The 26,051-nt window shown below is 42.3% G+C and overlaps 1 protein-coding gene across 6 annotated transcripts in view; it reads right to left on the bottom strand.

The window, feature by feature from the left end:
* The window catches only part of LOC133502463 (cytosolic carboxypeptidase 4), a 213,804-nt gene that overhangs the window by 53,459 nt on the left and 134,294 nt on the right, over positions 1-26,051 (bottom strand). For all 6 annotated transcript variants that reach the window (XM_061823276.1, XM_061823278.1, XM_061823274.1 and 3 more), the window contains 2 exons: positions 9,701-9,849; positions 6,627-6,714 (listed from right to left, as the gene is read on the bottom strand). In XM_061823276.1, coding sequence (XP_061679260.1) covers positions 6,627-6,714; positions 9,701-9,849 — 237 coding nt within the window. The remainder of the gene's footprint in view (positions 1-6,626; positions 6,715-9,700; positions 9,850-26,051) is intronic.

Genomic DNA, 26,051 nt, shown 5'->3' with positions numbered 1-26,051 from the left:
GTGTGTCATCTGGTAGGAAAGGGGAGAAGGAGACTTGGTGGTGGAACCCCATAATACAGGGAGTCATACAAGGAAAGAGATTAGCGAAGAAGAAGTGGGATACTGAGAGGACTGAGCAGAGGCGAAAGGAGTACATCGAGATGCGACGTAGGGCAAAGGTAGAGGTGGCAAAGGCTAAACAAGAGGCATATGAAGACATGTACACCAGGTTGGACATGAAAGAAGGAGAAAAGGATCTCTACAGTTGGCCAGACAGAGGGATAGAGATGGGAAGGATGTGCAGAGGTTAGGGTGATTAAGGATAGAGATGGAAATGTGTTGACTGGTGCCGGTAGTTGCTAAATAGATGGAAAGAATACTTTGAGAGTTGATGAATGAAGAAAATGAGAGAGAAGGAAGAGTTGAAGAGGCAAGAGTGAAGGACCAGGAAGTGGAAATGATTACCAAGGGGGAAGTCAGAAAGGCACTACAAAGGATGAAAAATGGAAAGGCAGTTGGTCCTGATGACATACCGGTAGAGGTATGGAAGCAATTTGGAGAGATGGCTGTGGAGTTTTTTGACCAACTTATTCAACAGAATACTAGCGGGCGAAAAGATGCCTGAAGAATGGAGGAAAAGTGTTCTAGTTCCCATTTTTAAGAACAAAGGGGATGTTCAGAGCTGTGGGAACTATAGAGGAATAAAGTTGATGAGCCACACAATGAAGTTATGGGAAAGAGTAGTGGAGGCTAGACTCAGGACAGAAGTAAGTATCTGCGAGCAACAGTATGGTTTCATGCCTAGAAAGAGTACCACAGATGCATTATTTGCCTTGAGGATGCTCGTGGAAAAGTACAGAGAAAGTCAGAAGGAGCTACATTGTGTCTTTGTGGATCTAGAGAAAGCCTATGACAGAGTACCAAGAGAGGAACTGTGGTACTGCATGCGTAAGTCTGGTGTGGCAGAGAAGTATGTTAAAATAGTACAGGACATGTATGATGGCAGCAGAACAATATTGAGGTGTGCCTTAGGTGTGACAGAGGAATTTAAGGTGAAGGTGGGACTGCATCAGGGATCAGCTCTGAGCCCCTTCCTGTTTGCAGTGGTAATGGATAGGCTGACAGATGAGGTTAGACTGGAATCCCCTTGGACCATGATGTTCGCAAATGATATTGTGATATGCAGTGAAAGCAGGGAGCATGCAGAGGAACAATTAGAAAGATGGAGACATGCACTGGAAAGGAGAGGATTGAAGATTAGCCGAAGTAAAACAGAATATATGTGCGTGAATGAGAAAAGTGGAGGGGGAAGAGTGAGGCTACAGGGAGAAGAGATAGCGAGGGTGGACGACTTCAAATACTTGGGGTCAACAATACAGAGCAATGGAGAGTGTGGTCAGGAAGTGAAGAAACGGGTCAAGCAGGCTGGAACAGCTGGCGAAAGGTGTCTTGTGTTATGTGACAGAAGAGTGTCTGCTAGGATGAAGGGCAAAGTTTACAAAACAGTGGTGAGGCCGGCCATGATGTATGGATTAGAGACGGTGGCACTGAAGAAACAACAGGAAGCTGAACTGGAGGTGGCAGAAATGAAGATGTTGAGGTTCTCGCTCGGAGTGACCAGGTTGGATAGGATTAGAAATGAGCTCATTAGAGGGACAGCCAAAGCTGGATGTTTTGGAGACAAGATTCGAGAGAGCAGACTTCGATGGTTTGGACATGTTCAGAGGCGAGAGAGTGAGTATATTGGTAGAAGGATGCTGAGGATGGAGCTCCCAGGCAAAAGAGCGAGAGGAAGACCAAAGAGAAGGTTTATGGATGTGGTGAGGGAAGACATGAGGGCAGTTGGGGTTAGAGAGAAAGACGCAGGAGATAGGCTAAGATGGCAAAAGATGACACGCTGTGGCGACCCCTAACGGGACAAGCCGAAAGGAAAAGAAGAAGAGACTGGAGGGCAACATTCCCTCTAAACTGTGCAACTGCACAATTGCACACTGGTCGCACAAACTCAGCACCCAAGAAAACCTATCCAGCGCAGAGAATGCACTGCAAATGAATTAGATATGTAACTTTTTTCTTGTATCATTTTGCTGTGTAATTCAGTGAGTGACAGGTGTCCAGCCAATCATATGATACGATGCAATCATGGCATTGACAGTACTTGCGCATGTGCTCTGGTCGTAAACACTCCATAATGTGCGGCAGAGTTAATTAATGCTAATGCTAACCCCTTATCATGGTGAAACGAGCAGGCAGTGAATGTGGTACATCAACTCCCCAAACCAAAGTAAAAAAGAACTGTGGTTATTTTAAAATGGAATGGGTGTCAGAGTATGTGCAAATAGAACAACAAGGAGTGAAACTGGGTGAGATCAGTTCTTTTTCATGTGAGAAATGTCTGCTCAGCAAAATATGCAGTGAAGCTAAAGTTGTGAGCGAATTTTCCGATGGAAAAGTATGGACTAAATGGAAGCTGGACTACCTCTAGCGACACATTCAGTCGAAAAGTCATTTGAATACTTTTGGAATTATACAAATACTTAAGATGTGAAAAGGGATTGGTACATTATTGCAGGAGAGCACAAACGACTGGGAGAAAAAGAACAAGATGTCACACACACACAGAGACAAACAAAAATCAGACCCTGAGGAAGTTTAAGTTCTGATTGACGGTATTTGACTTTCCGTTAAAATGAATGCATCAATGTTGTCACTTCAACAAATCCACGATCACATGGCAAAGTATGTGAGTATACCAGAAAGCTGGCTACGCAAAAACTATGTCTTTGAATTTATGAATTCAATCAATCAGATGATCAATGTAGAATGAGTCACTATGTGTCAGTTAAAAAATGCACCCTGGCATACCCTAATAGTAGATGAGAGCACAAATATAACAGTACACAAAATGGTAGTCATATATACAGTATCAAATTCAGGGAGGAAAATGATGTGTGCTATAAAACTGTGTAAATTGGCCAAATGAGTTATATTAAAATTAAACAAATGGAAATTGCTGTTGTAATTTTATTCCTTTAATAGGCCATGAAACTTTCTATAATCCCCGGTGTGATACTCATGTGTGGCCACATAGACCACTTCTGATGTTGCTCACAGTGGTCCTTAGTGTGCTCAGGGAGCATGTCTGTATGCCCAGACATATGAAAAATTAAAGGGAACAATGAAAGAGGGTGTGTTTTAACTACTCGGGATCATATTCTTCAGCCTCCTTGGTTAGGTCTATTCAGGGGCGCAGGAGAGGAGGGTCCGTCAGGAAGTCGAATCTCAGATTCAGGAGGAGCAATGTTTTTTCCGTCCTCCCCATGGAACAGTGGACCAACTTTACACCCTCGGCAGGATCCTCAAGGGTGCTTGGGAGTTCGCCCAAAAAGTCTACATGCGTTTTGTGAAAATGGAGAAGGCATTCGCCATGTCCCTCGGGAATCCTGTGGGGGGTTCTTCAGGAGTATAACTTACCGAACACGCTGAAAGGTGCTGTACAATTGGTGTCAGAGTTTGGTCCCCATTGCCACCAATAAGTTGCGATGGTTTCCAGTGAGAGTTGGACTCTGCCGAGTATGCCCTTTGTCACCGATTTTGTTCTTAACTTTTATGGACAGAATTTCTAGGTACAGCCGAGGCATAGAGGGTGTCTGGTTTGGTGTCCTTAGCATTGCATCTCTGCTCTTTGCGGATGATGTGCTTCTGTTGGCTTCATCAAACCATGATCTCCAATGCTTGCTAGAGCAGTTCACAGCAGAGTTTGAAGTGGCTAGGATGAGTCCCAGCACCTCCAAATCTAAGACCATGGTCCACAGCCTGAAAAGGGTGGGTGCCCTCTCTGAGTCGGTCATGAGATCCTGCACCAAGTGGAGGAGTTCAAATATCTTGGGGTCTTGTTCACAACTGAGGGAAGAATGGAGGAGGAGATTGACCAGCGGATCGGTGCGGCATCTGCAGTGATGCAGACTTTGTATCGGCCCGTTGTGGTAAAGAGGGAACACAGTCGAAAGGCGAAGCTCTCAATTTATTATGATTATTTTTTAGTCAATCTACGTTCTGACCCTCACCTAATGTCATTGAGCTGTGGGTCATGACTGAAAGAACAAGATCCCAGATACAGGTGGCCGAAATGAGTTTCATCCTCGCGATGTCCAGGCTCTTCCTTTGAGATAGTTTGAGAAACTTGGTCATCCAGGAGGGGTTCCACATTGAGAGGAGCCTGAATTTAGCGAGGGCGACTGGAGAGGAGCAGTGGTTAAGAGAGGACACGTTGAATCTGAGTGCTTAAAGTATTTAATAAAGCCTTACAACCAGCAAATATAGTGCTTCATACCATTATTTTTCCTGCCACCAAGGCATCTCCCCTGCGTTTACTGACCATGGTCAGGCGACTGTTGCAGGAAAGATTAAAACAACGTTTTTTCATTAAAAATTTAAGTAAATATGTGTACTGTTGTAATCTTAGTCTCAAAATTAAAATTATAAATACTGTTTACATATTTTAATCATTCTGGTAACCAAATACACATACATGAAAATTCCTGGGGGTCGGAGGCTGGTAGGCGAGTCCGACTTCATAGTTTTTCACATTTTGTGTGTGGTTCTGGTCCAAATTAATTGTGAAAAATTAGGGATAACTGTATCCTGCTTCTGGCGGCACGGTGAATCAGCTGGAAAGAATCGGTGTCACAGTTCTGAGGTCCCGGGTTCAATCCTAGACACACCTGTGTGGAGTTTGCATGTTCTCCCCGTGTCTCCGTGGGTTTCCTCCAGGCACTCCAGTTTCCTCCCACATCCCAAAAACATGCAACATTAATGGGACACCCTAAATTGCCCCAAGGTGTGATTGTGAGTGTGGCTGTTGTCTGTTTCCATGTGCCCTGCGATTGGCTGCCAACCAGTTCAGGGTGTACCTTGCCTCCTACACGTTGACAGGTGGGATAGGCTCCAGCACGCCTCACAACCCTTGTGAGGATAAGCGGCAAATAAAATGGATGTATGTATGTATGTATGTATCCTGCTTCGGTGAACGCATTGAGTGAAGGTGAACTTCAGGGATGGATCATTAATGGAATGAGGAAGCATTTAAATTATTTTAGGAAAAAGAACCAAATAATTCAGTGAATAAAAGATTCGGTGAATGAATGTTCTGAATGATTCGTTTTAAGGAACTGATTTAAGTGATCCAGTATATTCAAAATCACTGTCATGCCCATCACTAAAACATCCAAACACCCCGCTTGGCATCCACCCCAACATGCATAGTGCCAGTCACCGGGTGATCCTGAATGAGATGGAAATGTGCCAAATGACCCATGTATGTATAGTGTGAGGACTAAAAATGTACAGATTGTTTGAAGTAAGAGGCTAGGTTCATGTGATTCCAGCCTACTCAAAAACGTCTGGCAGACCACAGAGAAGGGCTGGGGTCTACACCACCTTCTATCCAAAGCAGCAGGCGCTGACACCCTACCAAAAGCCCCAAGTCATTGCAAGGAAGAGATGGGTGTCAACCACAGCAGAGTACGCCCCAGGTAGAAGACGGAGGACAGATGCCCAGGACACAGCAGCATTGCCCCCAAGCCCCAACTGGTGACTAGGAGGAGACCCCAGGAGCGAGGCTAGTGCGCACTTCCTGGCACCCAGGGCCAGAAAGCAGCCTTGTAACTGGCACACCCCAGGAGGGCAACATGGACATAACTAGACCCAAGAGGAAGAAGGGGGAAACAGGCCTAGCATCCTCAGGGACCCACGTCTCGGATTCTGAAGAAGAGGGTTTCAAATGCCTGCAAGTGACACTTTGGTGTACACAGGTGTCTAAAATGACTGATTAGTTACAATACATTTACTTAACATATTACATTACATGGGGCACCACAGTCTTTGATTGGGTTGAGCGTCTGTCTCACAGTTCTGTGGACTGGGGTTCAAATCCCAGACCCGCCCATGTGGAGTTTGCATGTTCTCCCCATGCCTGACTCTAAATTAACCATAAGTGTATATGTGTGCAAATGTTTGTTTGTATATGCCCTGGAATGGGCTGGCGACCAGGGTGGTGTACCTCAGCTCTTATCTGAAGATGGCTGGGATAATATAATGACAAGTTATGTTTGAACATGCGTTTTTGTTTTTTGTGTTTTTGCTTTATCCAAATATTTTAAAAGATGAGAAGAAGTTGGAATCCTAAAGTTCAAAACTGAAGAAAGTAAACTAGTGAGTAGTGTACTGTGGTGTACAATACCAAAAAGCATGAAAATCCATGTCTGGAGTGTTTTCAGCACAATGAATTTTCATGTTTAATTTTGTATCCCCAATTTTATGCATACTATATTGTGTAACATGTGATCAAGGGAGTATTATGAACTGTAAATTGCATTTTTTTGTTTTGTTATAGAGACTGTTTATACAATTTTGTGTCCAATAATCAATGCTAATACACACTGAGAGGTCTTCTTCCCATTTTACAATTAGTAATTGTATTGAATTAGTATTTGAGATTAATATTTATACTTTCAAAATATTATTTTTTGTGGCAGACATTCTACTATTTTCTGAACAAAAATGGGCAGTTGTTCAGTGTTCAAGTGTGTTTACAACTTTGAATCTTTGAAAAAGTAGTGGAATAAAAATGAGAAATGCAGTCTTACCTGAAATAACAAATTTCTGTCCCAGTCCGGAGCCACTGCGGTTTACCATTTAATGCATCTTGAACTGAATAAAGCACTGGTTGCATTCCTGTAGTACACAAATTCACAAAAATAATTCAGGAAACTAAGCACTATTTGTGCTTGATGCAACAGTAAATAGAGGTTGAAACGGAATCAATTGTCTTCCAAGTTAAGTGGCAAAAGCTGTCTTAATTTTACTAACTGAAAATACTAGTGTTATGGTAAAATCACCTTCTATACACACACACAACACACACACACATACTGGCTGAGCTCTACATGCATGTACAATGAAGAAAATTAGTATTTAAACACCCTGCTATATTGCAAGTTCTCCTACTTGGAAATCATGGAGGGGTCTGAAAATTTCATTTTAGGTGCATTTCCACTGTGAGAGAGATAATCTAAAAAGAAAAATCTAGAAATCACAATGTATGATTTTTTTCATGATTTATTTGTGTGATATAGCTGCAAATAAGTATTTGAAAACCTGGGAAAACCAATGTTAATATTTTGTACAGTAGCCTTTGTTTGCAATTACGGAGGTCAAATGTTTCCTGTAGTTGTTCACTAGGTTTGCACACACTGCAGGAGGGATTTTGGCCCACTCATCCACACAGACCTTCTCTTGCTCAGAAAGGTTTCTCAGCTGTCGCTGAGGAACACGGAGTTTCAGCTCCCTCCAGAGATTTTCTATTGGGTTTAGGTCTGGAGACTGGCTAGGCAGCACTAGAAACTTGATATGCTTCTTACGGAGGCACTCCTTGGTTTTCCTGGCTGTGTTCTTTGGGTCATTGTCATTTTAAAAGACGCAGCCACTACACATCTTCAATGCTCTGACCGAGACAAAGAGGTTGTTCCCTAAAATTTCACAATACATGGCTGCAGTCATCCTGTCCCATGTGCAGAAAAACACCCCCAAAGCATGATTCTACCACCTCCATGATTCACAACAGGGATGGTGTTCTTGGGATAGATGCACCGACAATGAAAATTTCAGACCACTCCTTGATTTCCAAGTTGGAGAGCTTACAATATAGCAGGGTTTCTCAAATACCTATTTTCTTCACTGTATATTGTAATTAGTGGCTATGCCACATAGGTAGGATGTGACCTTGAGGTCAAAGAGAAATTCTGGAAGGAATTGGATGAAGTAGTTCTGAGAATCCCAGACACAGCGAGTTGTGATTGATACAGATTGTAATGAGCATGCTGGTGAAGGAAACTGTGATAAAGAAGTTAGGGGTAAGTAAGAAATCCAGAAAAGGAACTTTGAGGGACAAATGTTGGTCGACTTTTCAAAAATTATGGTGTCCAGAAAAGGCAGGAATATAGGGTGACCTACAAGAGTAGCGGTAGAAGCACGGAAGTGGATTACATTTTGTTCAGACGTTGTAATCTCAAGGAGGTTACTGACTACATGGTAATGGTAGGGGAGAGTGTACGGAGACAGCAGAGGATTGTGGTGAGTAGGTTGACTCAAATGGTGGGGAGGAAGATTAGGAAGACACGGGTAGAACAAATAACCATATGGTGAAGTCAAGAAAGGAAGAGTACCGTGCGACCTTTCAGAAAGAGGTGAGACAAGTTCTTGGTGGAAATAAGGAGCTCCTGGAACACTGGACTACTACAGCCAAGGTAATCAGAGAGACATGAAGGAGAGTACTTGTATCATCTGGTAGGCAAGGGAAGAAGGGGACTTGATGGTGGAACCTCAAAGTACAGGAAATTATTTCAGAGAGGGTCGTGAAAAGGTAGGACACAGAGTACTGAATAGAGGAGAAAGGAATACCTTCAGATTTGACGTAGGGTGAAGCTAGAAGTGTGGCTCCACTCTGATTGAGATTGACCGTCATTTTTAGCTTCTTCCATTTTCTAATGATTGCAACAACAGTGGACCATTTTTCACTAAGGTGCTTGGCAATTTTTCCGCAGGCTTTTGATAATGCATGGAGTGGAGGTGGACTTTTAAAGGCAGACTAACAGGTCTTTGAGGGTCAGAATTGTAGCTGATGGACAGGTGTTCAAATACTTATTTGCAGCTGTATCACACAAATAAATCGTTAAAAAATCATATGTTTTGATTTCCGGATTTTTCTTTTTAGATTATCTCTCTCACAGTGGACATGCACCTACGATGAAAATTTCAGACCCCTCCATGATTTCCAAGTTGGAGAACTTGCAATATAGCAGGGTTTTCAAATACTCATTTTCTTCACTGTACACCTATCACCAATCACCACTGAAGTATTGTATGTTATGTTCATTGAAATCACTTTGTATAAGTTCAATGTGTTACTTTTCTGTATATTGTTAAAAGTTAAGAGCACAAACAAGCAGGAGACTTGCAGCTTTTGGGGCCTTTCATCTATTTGGGCATAGTGATTCCCAAACATGCATACATACACCATACAGTAAGGATGAATATAAGGGAACCGTCATGGATATTCTCCTGATTAAAAAATGCAGCTTGAACGAATTTGGTTTTATTGGACAATATATCAATGGCAACATTTTAAAATATTGCACAATCGCTGCATTATTCTTATCAATTTTACATACAATTGCCGACTTCGTGACCACAGTGACTCAAGCAGATTGGTCATGACAGAGTGCTGATGTTTGTAAACAATACAAAAAATGTGATCTGATCGCTTACAGATTACAATGCGGGCAGTTCTGTTTGAGAACCCCTTATAATTAATAGAATACATTTGCCTACAGGGTAAACAAGGCCTTCTGGATCTTAAAAAGCTCCGCATCATTTTAAAAAATAAAAGTGTGATAGTTAAATAATGAATGATTTTACCTGAAAGGGATAAACTAAAGAGACAATGAGTAACCAGGAGTGGGGTAAAAATCAAACTGATAACTGTTGTCTGTAATTTGTTTTCAACCATTTTTCAAGATTGTTGTTTTTATCTGGGATCAAGAGAATGGTTGATTTGTTGAGCTAAATCATAATTGAAATTGTTTTTTGTGTTTTCTTAGCAATCTACCTGGAACAATTGATCAGATTCTACTGTGAGTGTTTGCATCAAAGCAGGTCTCACCATAGTTGAATTGGCTGTTGCTCTTCTCACAGTTGATGATATTGAAACGGTAGGGAACATCAGGCACCATGTTACTCACTTCAAAATAAAACCACTGAGTGTGCTGAGAACAGTTGGCATCCGCGTTCAGTATTAGGTCATATTCGTATCTACAGAGAAGAAAGAGAACAAATCACCACGAATAATATGCAGTCCATCAGCAATAAAACCATGGATGTGTTATTTGAAGAGAACATTGGACATTCAGTGGACTGTATGTACGCTGTTGGAAAGATCACTAAAAATATACTGTAGTTGGTTTCATTTCTAAGTCCCCCTGTAGAAAATCGACTACTGTATATCAATTGCTTTCCCAAAATAATATTGCTAATTGCTTGATTGCATTTTGATACAGTGAAGAAAATAGGTATTTGAACCCCCTGGTATATTGCAAGTTCTCCTACTTAGAAATCGTGGAGGGGTCTGAAATTTTAATCGTAGGCGCATGCCCACTGTGAGAGAGATAATCTAAAAAGAAGAATCCAAAAATCATAATTTACGATGTATTTGTGTGATACACCTGTAGATATGTATTTGAACACCATAGAAATCCAATGTTAATATTTGGTACAGTAGCCTTTGTTTGCAATTAGAGGCCCCGTAGCTCAGTGGTTAGAGCACTGGTTTGGTAAACCAGGGGTTGTGGGTTCGTACCCCACTGGGGCCTCCACTCCCTGAGAAGGGTTGCGTCAGGAAGGGCATCCGGCGTAAAAATTGTGCCAAACATATATATGCATTCATCTGAGATGATACGCTGTGGCGACCCCGAAAGGGACAAGCCGAAAGGAAAACAACAACAACAACAAACAACAGCCTTTGTTTGCAAATGAAGAGGTCAAACATTTCCTGTAGTTCTTCACCAGGTTCGCACACACTGCAAGAGGGATTTTGGCCCACTCCTCCACACAGATCTTCTTGAGATCAGACAAGTTTCTGGGCTGTCACTGAGAAATACAGAGTCTCAGCTCCCTCCAAAGATTTCGATTGGGTTTAGGTCCTTGGTTTTCCTGGTTGTGTGCTTTGGGTCATTGTCATGTTGAAAGACCCAGCCACGACCCATCTTCAATGGTCTGAATGAGGGAAAGAGGTTGTCCCCAAAATCTCACAATACATGGCCGCGGTCATCCTCTCTTAAATACAGTGCAGTTGTCCTGTCCCATGTGCAGAAAAACACCCCCAAAGCATGATACTACCACCCTCATGCTTCACAGTAGGGATGGAGCTTGGGATGGAACTCATTATTCGTTTTCCTCCAAACACGCTTAATGGAATTATGACCAAAAACTTCAATTTTGGTCTCATCTGACCACAAAACTTTCTTCCATGAATTGTCTGTATCATCCAAATGGTCATTGGCAAACTTAAGATGGCCCTTGACATGTGCTGGTTTCAGCATGATTTCAAACCATGATGTCTTAGTGTAGTACCAACAGTCACCTTGGAAACCGAGGTCCCAGCTCTTTTCAGGTCATTGACCAAGTCCTGTTGTGCAGTCCTGGGCTGATTCCTTACGTTTCTAAGGATCATTGAGACCCCATGAGGTGATATCTTGCATGGGGCTCCACTCTGATTTAGATTGACCATCATGTTTAGCTTCTTCCATTTTCTAATGATTGCTCCAACAGTGGACCTTTTTTCACCAAGCTACTTGACAATTTTTCTGAAGCCCTTTCCAGCCATGTGGAGTTGTACAATTTTGTCTCTGGTATCTTTGGACAGCTCTTTGGTCTTGGCCATGTTATATGTTTGAGTCTTACTGATTGTATGTGGTGGACAGGTGTCTTTATGCAGCTAACGATTCAGATTCAGGATAATACATGGAGTGGAGGTTGACTTTTAAAGGCGGACTAACAGGTTTTTGAAGGTCAGAATTCTAGCTGATAGACATGTGTTCAAATACTTATTTGCAGCTGAATCACACAAATAAATCGTTAAAAAAATCATACATTGTGATTTCTGGATTTTTCTTTTTAGATTATCTCTCGCACAGTGGACATGCATTTACGATGAAAATTTCAGAACCCCCCATGATTTCTAAGTGGGAGAACTTGCAATATAGCTGGGTGTTGAAATACTCAATTTTTTCACTGTAACTTATCAATATTGAAAGGAAGCATTAACAGGACCCTTTAAAAAAAAGTGGGTTACAAACAACTGTGTCTGTATTATTATGGAATGAGATTGATTTTTTTGATGTTTAAAAATTTGTACAGCATGTGGAAAACACCCATACCATATAATGTTGACCAAATGTGTACAATTTAGATAATAATGCTTCATATGACAAACCAGAATGTTCCATAAAACGACCAAAATTATCAAGATTAAACTAGTCAAAGTCAATGTTATATTTCCTCAAAACATTAACTATGAGTGCAAACTTTACAGGTGTTTCAAGGTCACTGTCAGAAAAATGTTTTGTTTAAAAAATATGGCAGAATGGCACATGAATGCCAAGAGCCAATCACAAGTGTCGACTTTTGGTGTTGAAAACAAAGAAAAACTAATTGGTAAATCAGCAATTTTTTTAACCCTACAGCTAAAATTGCAATCCAGAATTTCCAAAAGCAGCTGTAATTTAATTAGACATTTTCTCACAGTAATGGAAAGGAATGGATTACAATTACTTACATTTTGTAATTAAATCATGTGAATTAGTTACTCCCTAACACTAGTTGCATATTACTATTATACAATTGTTTTCTTTCTTTAAACAATGACAAACATCTAAAGTATATAATAATAATAATAATCATAATTTGACCATATTTGATTGCCTATGTTTTTACTGCGGTTTATACTGTAGTTATACTGTAGTTAGTACATACTACTTACTACTCAAATAGTGGGGGCTTAGTTTGAATAATCATAGATATATCATAATTTTAGATGGAAAAAGATGACACACTGTCCTGACCCCTCATTGGACAAGCCGAAAGGAAAAGAAGAAGAAGTTTAGAAGAATCAATATTCACTGCAGTGGTGACTTTTACAGTTGAAAAATTACACTGGCAAGATAATCAAGCCACAGAAAACAAACGAAAATATAAACTTTTTTAATCCTAAAATTTAACGTCTGTCATAATTTCATTTAATGTAATTTCAGTGGTTGATGTGGGCTTGTGACCTCAGTAGTTACATTAGCTCCATCTGCTGGGGGTATGTGCAGTAGTAAAATTAACTCCATCTGCTGGGTACAAGTTATTATTGAAAAGTGTTCTTGGTAGTACCCCTAAGAACGTTTTTTCTTCCTAACAGAAAAAAAATTGAGAAGGAATGAGTTAGTGTTCTTAATTTCTTTATGCTCAGTGTACAGGTGGAGGAAGGTGGGCGCCAATTCCCAAAGTCTGGGGTCTATTTTTCAAGAAGCCGTTGTTTGAGTTGTTTGTGTCGAACATGTTTGTATATGTCATAGAGCAAGTTCAATGACCAACAACAAGAGGTCACGAAGACAGAGATGGGACATGGGGCTCCAAACACTGATCTAAAAAAAAAAATCGATGGCTCATTGGCTTATTTCCGTTCTCCAAAGCGGTAGGAGCTAAACAGAAGGCTCTGACCAGCACAATCGTAATTCAGTAAATCGTGCTGATTTTGGACCAAATGTTGTGAACACTCGACGTGGGACACTGCTGGCGACGACTTCAGTGGACTGAAAACCATCTGTGCAGCCTTAGTTATATCGTTCGTGTCGAAGCAGCCCGGGCTAAGTTATCCTAGCCTAGCTGGGACCACTAACAACGAAAGCGTCTGTTTTCCAATATTTACTGAGGTGGAAAACATCAAACGCTAGTATCTACACGACCTGCAAAACCTATATATCATATACAACGAGGGCTGTGAGTACCTATAAGAAGTTGGGCGAGTGGAAACACCAACATAAACTTGCTCATTGGCCGAGTAATCCTTAGCTTAGCTTGCTAAAAACAAGACGCATTTGTAATCAATTCGTGGATGTTGAAGAAACATCGAATGTGAGTAACTTCATAACTTATACGACGAGGGCCGTGAGGATTCAGGAAATTTAACAACTCTTATCTTCGTACCCAAAGTGGTGCCGTATCGTTCACATTGAAGCCTACCGTGCTAACATTTTGCCTGCGTAGAGTATACAACAAGGGCCAAACATCAAACATCGACTCATTCTTGAACTACAAGTGAGGGCCATTTTGGTTTGAATCCCCTCCATCCACGCATCCTTTATATCGTCACATCCTTTATATTTTCAACACAGGTAGTATGTGATTTGTGTACCTTATGTGCTGACTGTGTTTAATGCAGCCCTATGGGGGCACAAACCAGTGCAATCTGTAGGCCGGTCCCAAGCCCGGATAAATGCAGAGGGTTGCGTCAGGAAGGGCATCCGGCGTAAAAACTGTGCCAAACAAATATGAGCGTTCATCTAAAGAATCCCATACCGGATCGGTCGTGGCCCGGGTTAACAACGCCCGCCCCCGGCACTGCTAACCTGCAGGGCGTCGGTGGAAATTCAGCTACTGTGGGTCTAAGACAAAGAAGAGGAGGAAACCGGATCCAGCGTCAGAAGAAAAAAAGGAATGCACAGAGCCTACAACTGAGTGTAGGGACTTTGAATGTTGGGACTATGACAGGAAAAGCTCAGGAGTTGGTTGACATGATGATTAGGAGAAAGGTTGATATTCTGTGCATCCAAGAGAGCAGGTGGAAAGGTAGTAAGGCTAGAAGTTTGGGAGCAGGGTTTAAATTATTCTACCACGGAGTAGATGGGAAGAGAAATGGAGTAGGGGTTATTTTAAAGGAAGAGCTGGCTAAGAATGTCTTGGAGGTGAAAAGAGTATCAGATCGAGTGATGAGACTAAAATTTGAAATTGAGGGTGTTATGTATAATGTGGTTAGCGGCTATGCACCACAGGTAGGATGTGATCTAGAGTTGAAAGAGAAATTCTGGAAGGAACTAGATGAAGTAGTTCTGAGCATCCCAGACAGCGAGAGAGTTGTGATTGGTGTAGATTGTAATGGACATATTGGTAAAGGAAACAGGGGCGATGAAGAAGTGATGGGTAAGTACGGCATCCAGGAAAGGAACTTTGAAGGGCAGATGGTGGTGGACTTTGCAAAAAGGATGGAGATGGCTGTAGTGAACACTTATTTCCAAAAGAGGGAGGAACATATAGTGACCTACAAGAGCGGCGGTAGAACCACGCAGGTAGATTATATTTTGTGCAGACGATGTAATCTGAAGGAGGTTACTGACTGTAAAGTAGTGGTAGGGGAGAGTGTAGCTCGACAGCATAGGATGGTAGTATGTAGGATGATTCTGGTGGTGGGTAGGAAGATTAAGAAGACAAAGGTAGAGCAGAGAACCATGTGGTGGAAGCTGAGAAAGGAAGAATGTTGTGCGGCCTTCCGGAAAGAGGTGAGACAGGCTCTCGATGGACAACCGAAGCTCCCGGAAGACTGGACGACGACAGCCAAGGTGATCAGAGAGACAGGCAGGAGAGTACTTGGTGTGTCATCTGGTAGGAAAGGGGAGAAGGAGACTTGGTGGTGGAACCCCAAAATACAGGGAGTCATACAAGGAAAGAGATTAGCGAAGAAGAAGTGGGATACTGAGAGGACTGAGGAGAGGCGAAAGGAGTACATCGAGATGCGACGTAGGGCAAAGGTAGAGGTGGCAAAGGCTAAACAAGAGGCATATGAAGACATGTACTCCAGGTTGGATACGAAAGAAGGTGAAAAGGAGCTCGACAGGTTGGCCAGACAGAGGGATAGAGATGGGAAGGATGTGTAGCAAGTAAAGGTGATTAAGGATAGCGATGGAAATATGTTGACTGGTGCCAATAGTGTACTAAGTAGACGGAAAGAGTACTTCCAGAAGCTAATGAATGAAGAAAATGGGAGAGAAGGTAGAGTAGAAGAGGCAAGAGTGAAGGACCAGGAAGTGGAAATGATTACTAAGGGGGAAGTCAGAAAGGCATTACAAAGGATGAAAAATGGGAAGGCAGTTGGTCCTGATGACATACCGGTAGAGGTATGGAAGCAATTTGGAGAGATGGCTGTGGAGTTTTTGACCAACTTATTCAACAGAATACTAGCGGGCGAAAAGATGCCTGAAGAATGGAGGAAAAGTGTTCTAGTTCCCATTTTTAAGAACAAAGGGGATGTTCAGAGCTGTGGGAACTATAGAGGAATAAAGTTGATGAGCCACACAATGAAGTTATGGGAAAGAGTAGTGGAGGCTAGACTCAGGTCTAGATTATATTTTGTGCAGACGATGTAATCTGAAGGAGGTTACTGACTGTAAAGTAGTGGTAGGGGAGAGTGTAGCTTGACAGCATAGGATGGTAGTATGTAGGATGATTCTGGTGGTGGGTAGGAAGATTAAGAAGACAAAGGTAGAGCAGAGAACCAACTGGTGTAAGCTGATAAAGGAAGAATGTTGTGTGGCCTTTTGGAAAGAGTTGAGACAGGCTCTCGATGGACAGCAGAAGCTCCCGGAAGACTGGACTACGACAGCAGAGGAAATTAGAGAATCAAGCAGGAGAGTACTTGGTGTGTCTTTTGGTAGGAAAGGGGAGAAGGAGACTTGGTGGTGGAACCCCAAAATACAGGGAGTCATACAAGGAAAGAGATTAGCGAAGAAGAAGTGGGACACTGAGAGGACTGAGGAGAGGCGAAAGGAGTACATCGAGATGCAAGGTGGGGCAAAGGTCGAGGTGGCAGAGGCTAAACAAGAGGCATATGAAGACATGTACACCAGATTGGACACGAAAGAAGGAGAAAAGGATCTCAACAGGTTGGCCAGACAGAGGGATAGAGATGGGAAGAATGTGCACCAGGTAAGGGTGATTAAGGATAGAGATGGAAATAAGTTGATGAATGAAGAAAATGAGAGAGAAGGAAGAGTTGAAGAGGCAAGTGTGAAGGACCAGGAAGTGGCAATGATTAGTAAGGGTGAAGTCCGAAAGGCACTACAAAGGATGAAAAATGGAAAGGCAGTTGGTCCTGATGACATACTGGCAGAGGTATGGAAGCAATTTGTAGTGATGGCTGTGGAGTTTTTGACCAACTTATTCAACAGAATACTAGCTGGCGAAAAGATGCCTGAAGAATGGAGGAAAAGTGTTCTAGTTCCCACTTTTAAGAACAAAGGGGGTGTTCAGAGGTGTGGGAATTATAGAGGAATAAAGTTGATGAGCCACACAATGAAGTTATGGGAAAGAGTAGTGGAGGCGAGACTCAGGACAGAAGTAAGTATCTGCGAGCAACAGTATGGTTTCATGCCTAGAAAGAGTACCACAGATGCATTATTTGCCTTGAGGATGCTCGTGGAAAAGTACAGAGAAGGTCAGAAGGAGCTACATTGTGTCTTTGTGGATGTAGAGAAAGCCTATGACAGAGTACCAAGAGAGGAACTGTGGTACTGCATGCGTAAGTCTGGTGTGGCAGAGAAGTATGTTAAAATAGTACAGGACATGTATGATGGCAGCAGAACAATGGTGAGGTGTGCCTTAGGTGTGACAGAGGAATTTAAGGTGGAGGTGGGACTGCATCAGGGATCAGCTCTGAGCCCCTTCCTGTTTGCAGTGGTAATGGATAGGCTGACAGATGAGGTTAGACTGGAATCCCCTTGGACCATGATGTTCCAGATGATATTGTCATATGCAGTGAAAGCAGGGAGCACGCAGAGGAACAATTGGAAAGATGGAGACATGCACTGGAAAGGAGAGGAATGAAGATTAGCCGAAGTAAAACCGAATATCTGTGCGTGAATGAGAAAAGTGGAGGGGGAAGAGTGAGGCTACAGGGAGAAGAGATAGCGAGGGTGGACGACTTCAAATACTTGGGGTCAACAATACAGAGCAATGGAGAGTGTGGTCAGGAAGTGAAGAAACGGGTCCAAGCAGGTTGGAACAGCTGGCGAAAGGTGTCTGGTGTGTTATGTGACAGAAGAGTGTCTGCTAGGATGAAGGGCAAAGTTTACAAAACAGTGGTGAGGCCGGCCATGATGTACGGATTAGAGACGGTGGCACTGAAGAAACAACAGGAAGCTGAACTGGAGGTGGCAGAAATGAAGATGTTGAGGTTCTCGCTCGGAGTGACCAGGTTGGATAGGATTAGAAATGAGCTCATTAGAGGGACAGCCAAAGCTGGATGTTTTGGAGACAAGATTCGAGAGAGCAGAATTCGATGGTTTGGACATGTTCAGAGGCGAGAGAGTGAGTATATTGGTAGAAGGATGCTGAGGATGGAGCTCCCAGGCAAAAGAGCGAGAGGAAGACCAAAGAGAAGGTTTATGGATGTGGTGAGGGAAGACATGAGGGCAGTTGGGGTTAGAGAGGAAGATGCAGGAGATAGGCTAAGATGGCAAAAGATGACACGCTGTGGCGACCCCTAACGGGACAAGCCGAAAGGAAAAGAAGAAGAAGAAGATGTGCTGACTGTGTTTATTGTGATTGCTTTCATTTGAGCTTAACTTTAACATAGAGTAGGTAGTATGTAAATTGTTATTCTTTTGTGCTGACTTTGTTTATTTGAGTGCTTATTTTTGATTATCTGCAGCCCGTTGAGCAGCAAATTATTGTGCTATTTGTCGGCTGGTCCCAAGCCCAGATAAATGCAGAGGGTTGCGTCAGGAAGGGCATCCGGCGTAAACTGTGCCAAACACATGTGAGCGTTCATCATGCGAATTTTACAACAGTTAGGTCGTTGCCGGGCTTCCAAGACCCGCACCTGGAAATGTTAATCTACAAGGTGTATGTAGAAATTCAGGAAATGTAGGCCGGAGACAAAAAAAAGGAGGAAAGTGGCTTAGTCAGAAGAAGAAGAAGAGGAATGCACAAAACCTACAGCTGTATGTAGGGACTTTGAATGTTGGGACTATGACAGGAAAAGCTCAGGAGTTAGTTGACATGATTAGGAGAAAGGTTGATCTGTTGTGCATCCAAGAGAGCAAGTGGAAAGGGAGCAAGGCTAAAAGTTTAGGTGCAGGGTTTAAATTATTTTATCATGGAGTAGATGGGAAGAGAAGTGGAGAAGGGGTTATTTTAAAAGAAGAGCTGGCAAAGAATGTTTTGGAGGTGAAAAAAGTATCAGATGAAGTCATGAGGCTGAAATTTGAAATTGATGGTATCGTGTATAATGTGATTAGCGGCTATGCCCCACAGGTGGGATGGGACCTCGAGTTGAAAGAGAAATTCTGGAAGGAACTAGACAAAGTAGTCTTGTGCATCCATCAGAAAGAGAGAGAGTTGTGATTGATGCAGATTTCAATGGACATGTGAGCGAAGGAAACAGGGGTGATGAAGAAGTGATGGGTAAGTACGGCCTTCAGCAAAGGAACTTTGAGGGGCAGATAGCTGTGGACTTTGCAAAATGGATGGAATTGGCAGTGGTGAACACTTATTTCCAGAAGAGAGTGGGACATAGAGTGACTTACAAGAGTGGAGGTAAAAGCACACAGGTGGAAAACATTTTGTGCAGACGGTGTAATCTGAAGGAGGTTACCGACTGTAAGGTTGTGGTGGGGGAGAGTGTAGCTCAACAGGATCCTCAATAGGATGGTGGTGTGTAGGATGACTCTGGTCATGAGTCAGAAGACTAAGAAGACAAAGGTAGAGCAGAGAATCAGGTGGTGAAAGTTAAGAAAAGAAGAATGTTGTGTGGCCTTCCGAAAAGAGGTGAGACAGGCTCTAGATGGGCAGGAAGAGCTCCCAGAAGACTGGAATACTACTGACAAGGTATTCAGAGAGGCAGACAGGAGAGTATTTGGGGTGTCTTCTGGTAGGAAAGGGGAGAAGGAGACTTTTTGGTGGAACCCCAAAATACAAGAAGTCATCGAAGGTAAGAGATTAGCAAAGAAGTGGGACACGAAGAGGACTGAGGAGAGGCATAAAGAAGACATTGTGATGTGTCGTAGTACAAAAGTAGAGGTCGCAAAGGCTAAACAAGAGGCATATGACGACATGTACTCCAGGTTGGATACGAAAGAAGGTGAAAAGGAGCTCGACAGGTTGGCCAGACAGAGGGATAGAGATGGGAAGGATGTGTAGCAAGTAAAGGTGATTAAGAATAGCGATGGAAATATGTTGACTGGTGCCAATAGTGTACTAAGTAGACGGAAAGAGTACTTCCAGAAGCTAATGAATGAAGAAAATGGGAGAGAAGGTAGAGTAGAAGAGGTAAGCGTGAATGACCAGGAAGTGGCAATGATTAGTAAGGGGGAAGTTAGAAAGGAATTGAACAGAATGAAAAATGTAAAGACAGTTGGTCCCGATGACATACCAGTGGAGGTATGGAAGTACTTTGTTGAGGTGGCTGTGGAGGTTTTGACCAACTTATTCAACAGAATATTTGCAGGAGAGAAGATGCCAGAAGAATGGAGGAAAAGTGTGCTCGTCCCCATTTTTAAGAACAAAGGCGATGTTCAGAGCTATGGAAAATACAGAGGAATAAATATGATGAGCCACACAATGAAGAAAGAGGAATGGAGGCTTGACTCAGGACAAAAGTAAGTATCTGCGAGCAACAGTATGGTTTCATGCCTAGAAAGAGTACCACAGATGCATTATTTGCCTTGAGGATGCTAGTGGAAAAGTACAGAGAAGGTCAGAAGGAGCTACATTGTGTCTTTGTGCATCTAGAGAAAGCCTATGACAGAGTACCAAGAGAGGAACTGTGGTACTGCATGAGTAAGTCTGGTGTGGCAGAGAAGTATGTTAGAATAGTACAGGACATGTATGATGGTAGCAGAACAGCGGTGAGATGTGCCGTTGGCGTGTTAGAAGAATTTAAGGTAGAGGTGTGACTGCATCAGGGTTCCGCGCTGAGCCCCTTCCTGTTTGCGGTAGTAATGGATAGGCTGACAGATGATCTTAAACTGGATTCCTCTTGAACCATGATGTTAGCAGGTGATATTATGATCTGCAGTGAAAGCAGGGAACAGGCGGAGGAACAGTTAGAAAGATGGAGGTACGCACTGGAAAGGAGAGGAATCAAGATTAGCCGGAGTAAAAATAAAATAACAATATACGTGCGTGAATGAGAGGGGCGGAGGACGAAGAGTGAAGCTCCAGGGAGAAGCGATAGCAAAGGTAGAGGATTTCAAATACTTGGGGTTAAAAATCCAGAGCAATGGATGTATGAGATAGACTTAAATGGAAAAAAGATGACACGCAGTGGTGACCCCTAACGGGACAAGCCAAAAGAAAAAGACGAAGAGGTGTGGTAATAATTGTGATCAGAATTATCATACATCTGCTTCCAATAAAGAAATGCTTTGCTCTGCTCTAGATAACTTGGCAGCCCCTTAGCAGGAGATTGCAATAACAAAAATGTCTAATCATCAGAACTATTAGAACTGCTGATTGTTAAAGAAATGATGACCACACATATATTCAGCATTCTTCAACACATGCATACGCACATGAACAAACATGTACAACTTCTTTCCAACTGTTTTGCTTGCCGTCTCCTTTTTGTAACATCCACGTAAATAAGGGGCATCTTAAAACTAAATAAATAGAGGTGCTGAGGAGAGGATAATCAGAGAGTGCAGTCGTGAATTGTACGAGACAGTTCCTCTTCTCTCTCCTTGCGAGACTTGAACCGGTGTCTTTGCTTCCTTTTTTGTCCTGTTTCATCAATGTCTGATTGGTGAACCTGACATTTACTTGGTCCTTCGAGCCGGACCTCAAGATACCTGAGGTTTCCAGGGGCTGAGTTGACATCCTGGCAAAGACCGTGGCCACGGCACTTGAGACCCTTTCCGAGACTGGCCCTCAACTTTGCGTCTGGAGGCTGAGGGTTGACGAGAATCCGAAGGAAGTAAAGCCATCTCTGGTGAGTAGGAAAACTCCCACACTCATGAGGAACTACTTGTGGTAGAAGCTTGAGAATCACCTCAAACAGAATGTAATTGTCGCCCTGTTCAGGGGGAAGTCACTATAGTCACCCTCGGTCAGGGGTCGGGAACCTTTTTGACTGAGAGAGCCATAAATGCCAAATATTTTAAAACGTAATTTCAAAACAGCCATGCAATATTTAAAAAACTAAATACAGGAGTATTTGCGCATTTATGTAGAACCAACACTTTTAGAGTACAATACAGTCTCTGACTTATTTTAAATAACATTATGATGATGCTAACCAATGACGACAAAAGCACTTCTTACAATTAATGCGACTTCAGGTGCTTCCTGGTTTTGCTAATGGCTTGAAAGTGTGTTTCATACACTCTCAGATTAATCTTCACGCAGGCGTTGAGATTTCCATCCGTTAATCGTGAACGTAATTCATTTTCATTTTATATCATGCTGGGAGGATGGTGAACAGTTCTTGCCAACAAAGGCGTGTCTGTTATTCGTCTGATTATCTTGTCTTGATGCGAACTTGGCAAGATGTTGATTGACAACGTCAAATACGAACGCTTTGGCATACTCCCCATCTGTGGATTTAAACACACAGCAGAACCCTCCATCACCACAATGGCTATCCATTCTTGTTGAAAACTTCGGTGGTACTCGTATTCTTTTCTTTGAGTGACCTTTGTCAAAAGCGTTTCCATAAATAGTGGTTCAGATAAGATCAGCATTAGACTCTTCTGCACCACTGGACTTCGACGACCACGCAAAAACTATGGCAACCCACTATGGCAAACTGTCTCTACGTCATTTGCGTTGCCTCCCACACCTAACTACGGCAACGCCACTAGGACAACCCTTCTCTGCACGACAAAAATCACATGAACAGCGTGTCGTGATGAGGGCTCGGCGAGCCATATGCAACCACCAAAAGAGCCAGGTATGCCCGAGGTGAACCACTGACTCCAACAGGGGAAAAACAAATAGCAAAATAGTTGATAAATAGCAAAATAGTTGAAACAGAACATCTGGGAAAAAAAATAAATGTGTAAGGACTAGAAGTTTGTAGAAAGCCAATGTCCTACTAAAATAAAACATCTACATTTGTGGATAACACAATATGACTTTGCTGGCCAGCTCAACATACACACAAAAAATATATATAGTTAACCTGCAGGATAAAACAAGAGAAAGACACACACACAAAAGATGATGTGAAAGCGTCCATAAAAGGTATCACATCTCATAAAGTTGATGTAACATAATTCGTCCAGGGAACGGAAGACTTGAGAAAATCTTACCACTTAATTGACTCCTCCGTAGAAATTGTGTCATCCGCGTCGCTGACCAATCAGAGGCCAGAGATCTGCATAAACCACGCCCAGTTCCCTCAGACAACGTTGCATGGTCCAGTATAGCTTTTGTTAGCGTTTTATCGCATATTTGGGTTTTTTAACAATAGATATGGTTAAGAGGTGTAGTCACGGACTTTATAATAGTGGCGACAGGTATCCTGAAAGGCTAGTTGGTTGAGTTCAATTCATACCCTTTTCAAAACCGAAGACCCAGTATGAAAAATGTCTTCGATGGATCAAACTTTGTGGAAGACCGCATCATCAACTGAATCCATCTAAAATCAACCGGAACAGAAGACCGAGTACGAAAAATGTCTTCGATGGATCAAACTTTGTGCAAGACCGCATGATCAACTGAATCCATCAACCAGAACAGATATGTTTGCACGAAGGTATGCACTATATTTGATTTTCAATACATGTCTCATATAAATGAATTAGCAGTTCTTCGCTTGCATAACATAGCTACGTGTGAATGATTGACACACTTGATCTGTGCTGAGCGATATTTTGCCATGATCTGACTGCACAAACGTGTCGCTTTGTTGGTGGTGAGCTAAGCTAAACCGGACTAGCAGTCCTAAAAGCCTTCGACGTGCACCGAGACACCAAGACTGAAGGAAGGATGTTTGAGGACACTAGTGATTGTCGTACTCGGTCGGGACTTACGTAGGTTCGGCACTAATTCAAGAATAATTATTGAGGGGAGCGCGTGACGTTACACAAAGAAAACGAGAGAAATAACTCGTAAATCAAGCCTCGCCTTATTTTCCTTCATACGGCAGTTCACAAACGGCTATACAGATACACATACAGATTCTGCACACAAGTGTGAAAGGTAACACAAAAAAAGGAAACTGTCAATGACAAATTCGTCTTTGGGGTATAATATATTATATTATGTGGCTTTTCGGTCTTCCTCTGACTCCGGAAAGATCTCGCACTAATATCAATGGTTTCTCCGTCGATATGCATGTAAATACCATTGAAATACCCCTCGCTGAAATCAGTCGGTAAATCGGACAGTTTCGCTCTAATCTTTTCTTGCTGCGCCGCCATTTTTGCTAATTGTTTGTCTGACGTTAGCGCACGTGGCGTGATGTCACTTCAGGAGGCGTGGTTAAGTGCCCTGTACGGAGGGGTCAATTGACATTGATATTGCGCAATCCACGTCACTGACCAATCAGAGGCCAGAGATCTGCATAGACCAAAGCCCGTTTTTGCTCCCGCCATTTTCTCTGACAACATTGAATGGTCCAGTATAGGTTTAGTTAGCGTTTTATCGCATATTTGGGTTATTTAACAAAAAATATAGTTAAGAGGTGTAGTCACTGACTTTGTAATAGTGACGACAGGTATCCTGAAAGGCTAGTTGGTGGAGTTCGATTCGTACCCTTTCCAAAACCGAAGACCCAGTACGAAAAATGCCTTCGATGGGTCAAACTTTGTGGAAGACCGCATCATCAACTAAATCCATCTAATATCAACCGGAACACGTTTGTACGAAGGTATGCCCTATATTTGATTTTCAATACATGTCTCGTATAAATGAATTCGAAGTTCTTCGCTAGCATAACACTGCTGCGTGTGAACAATTGACACACTTATTCTTTGTTGAGCGATATTTAGCGATGATCGGACTGCACAAACGTATTAATTTCTTGCTGGCTCGCGGCCAGAAGCTTAACCAGACTGTGTTTGCACGAAGATATGCCCTAAATTTGATTTTTAATACACGTCTCGTATAAATGAATGAGACGTTCTCCGCTAGCAAAACATTGCTACGTGTGAATGATTGAATGAGATCAGAAGCATGGCGTCTCTCTCAGTTAAGAATGTATTGTATTTAGAATCTATAATATATCGTTGATTTGAATGGAATCAGAAGCATGGAGTCTGTCTCAGTTCAGAATGTATTGTATTGTATTTGCCATTTTTACTGTTTTACGTGGCGTGACGTCACTTCAGGAGGCGTGGTTAAGTGCCCTGCACGGAGGGGTCAATTGGTGTGGAAGTACAACAAATTTGGATGACAGCAAAGTCCTTTCTCACAGCAGCAGGGCGTTCAGCAGTTAATATCACACACTGCTGCTAGATTTAGACAAAAAGCAATTTTTTCTGCCATTGGAAGAGCAAAATAAAACAACAATGAACCATTTCAAGAATATAGAATTGGAATGACTGCATGTTTTAAAGCAAACAGTGGCATTCCTGAAGATCACACTCCAAGGAGGGTGTATCAAGGGCAATTAAAAAAGGCTCTTCATGTGAATTCAAATAATCCTACAAAACAATGGATTGAAAAACATTGGGTTGACAAACCGACTGGCAGCGTGTAACAATATGTTAACCAAGCACTACACGCAGAAAGAGTGCTACAAAATAAGAAAAAGAAAGTTGACACCTTTCTGACAGAGGAAGGAGAAATTTATGGAGCTTTTAGCGAAACATTTAATAATTGTGTCCACAGATGAGGAAGAGTGTAGCCATCTCCCCATCAAAAATGTCACAACTAATGCTCCCAAAATGCAACTTCTTAATTTGCCCTATGCGTTTGTTGGGAAGAGACGGCTTGCTGAAATTAGGACTGGTCTTAATTCCATCTCTGACAGGAAATATAGAAGTAAAAAGAAAAATAGGAATTACTGGGAGGACAGTTAAATATCTTACAAAATAAGAATGCAGCACTCTATTATTACACCTTAGATATTCCAAACAAACCTCCCACAAGAACAGGAGATTTCTTGCTGCAAAGAGCTTGAGACTTGATTGAACAACCACAAAATGATGTAGGAAGTGACTCATTGTATGTGACTATGTAGTATAAGATACTGTAAACTTATAACAACCCACACCAGACAAAATCATGATTGATTATCTGTACTCAGATGGCATATCAGTCATGGTGGCAGGAACAAGACTGACTGACAAACTAAATACATGACACAAGGAATGGACACCACTGCACACGTCATTACAAACTTAACAGGAGTGGAAGAGTTTGGGACAATTTGTGTTGGTAGTACGAAATGTTCCTGATTGGACAGAAAAAGAACCAGGTTTGGATTGGGACGACTGAACTGTACAGACAATATCTTATTGGACAGTCTTAACCAA

The sequence above is a fragment of the Syngnathoides biaculeatus genome, chromosome 6 (assembly GCF_019802595.1).
Source record: "Syngnathoides biaculeatus isolate LvHL_M chromosome 6, ASM1980259v1, whole genome shotgun sequence".
Classification (NCBI taxonomy): Eukaryota; Metazoa; Chordata; class Actinopteri; order Syngnathiformes; family Syngnathidae; genus Syngnathoides; species Syngnathoides biaculeatus.
The sequence above is the reverse complement of the archived record's forward strand: the minus strand, read 5'-3'. Positions and strand labels throughout refer to the sequence as shown.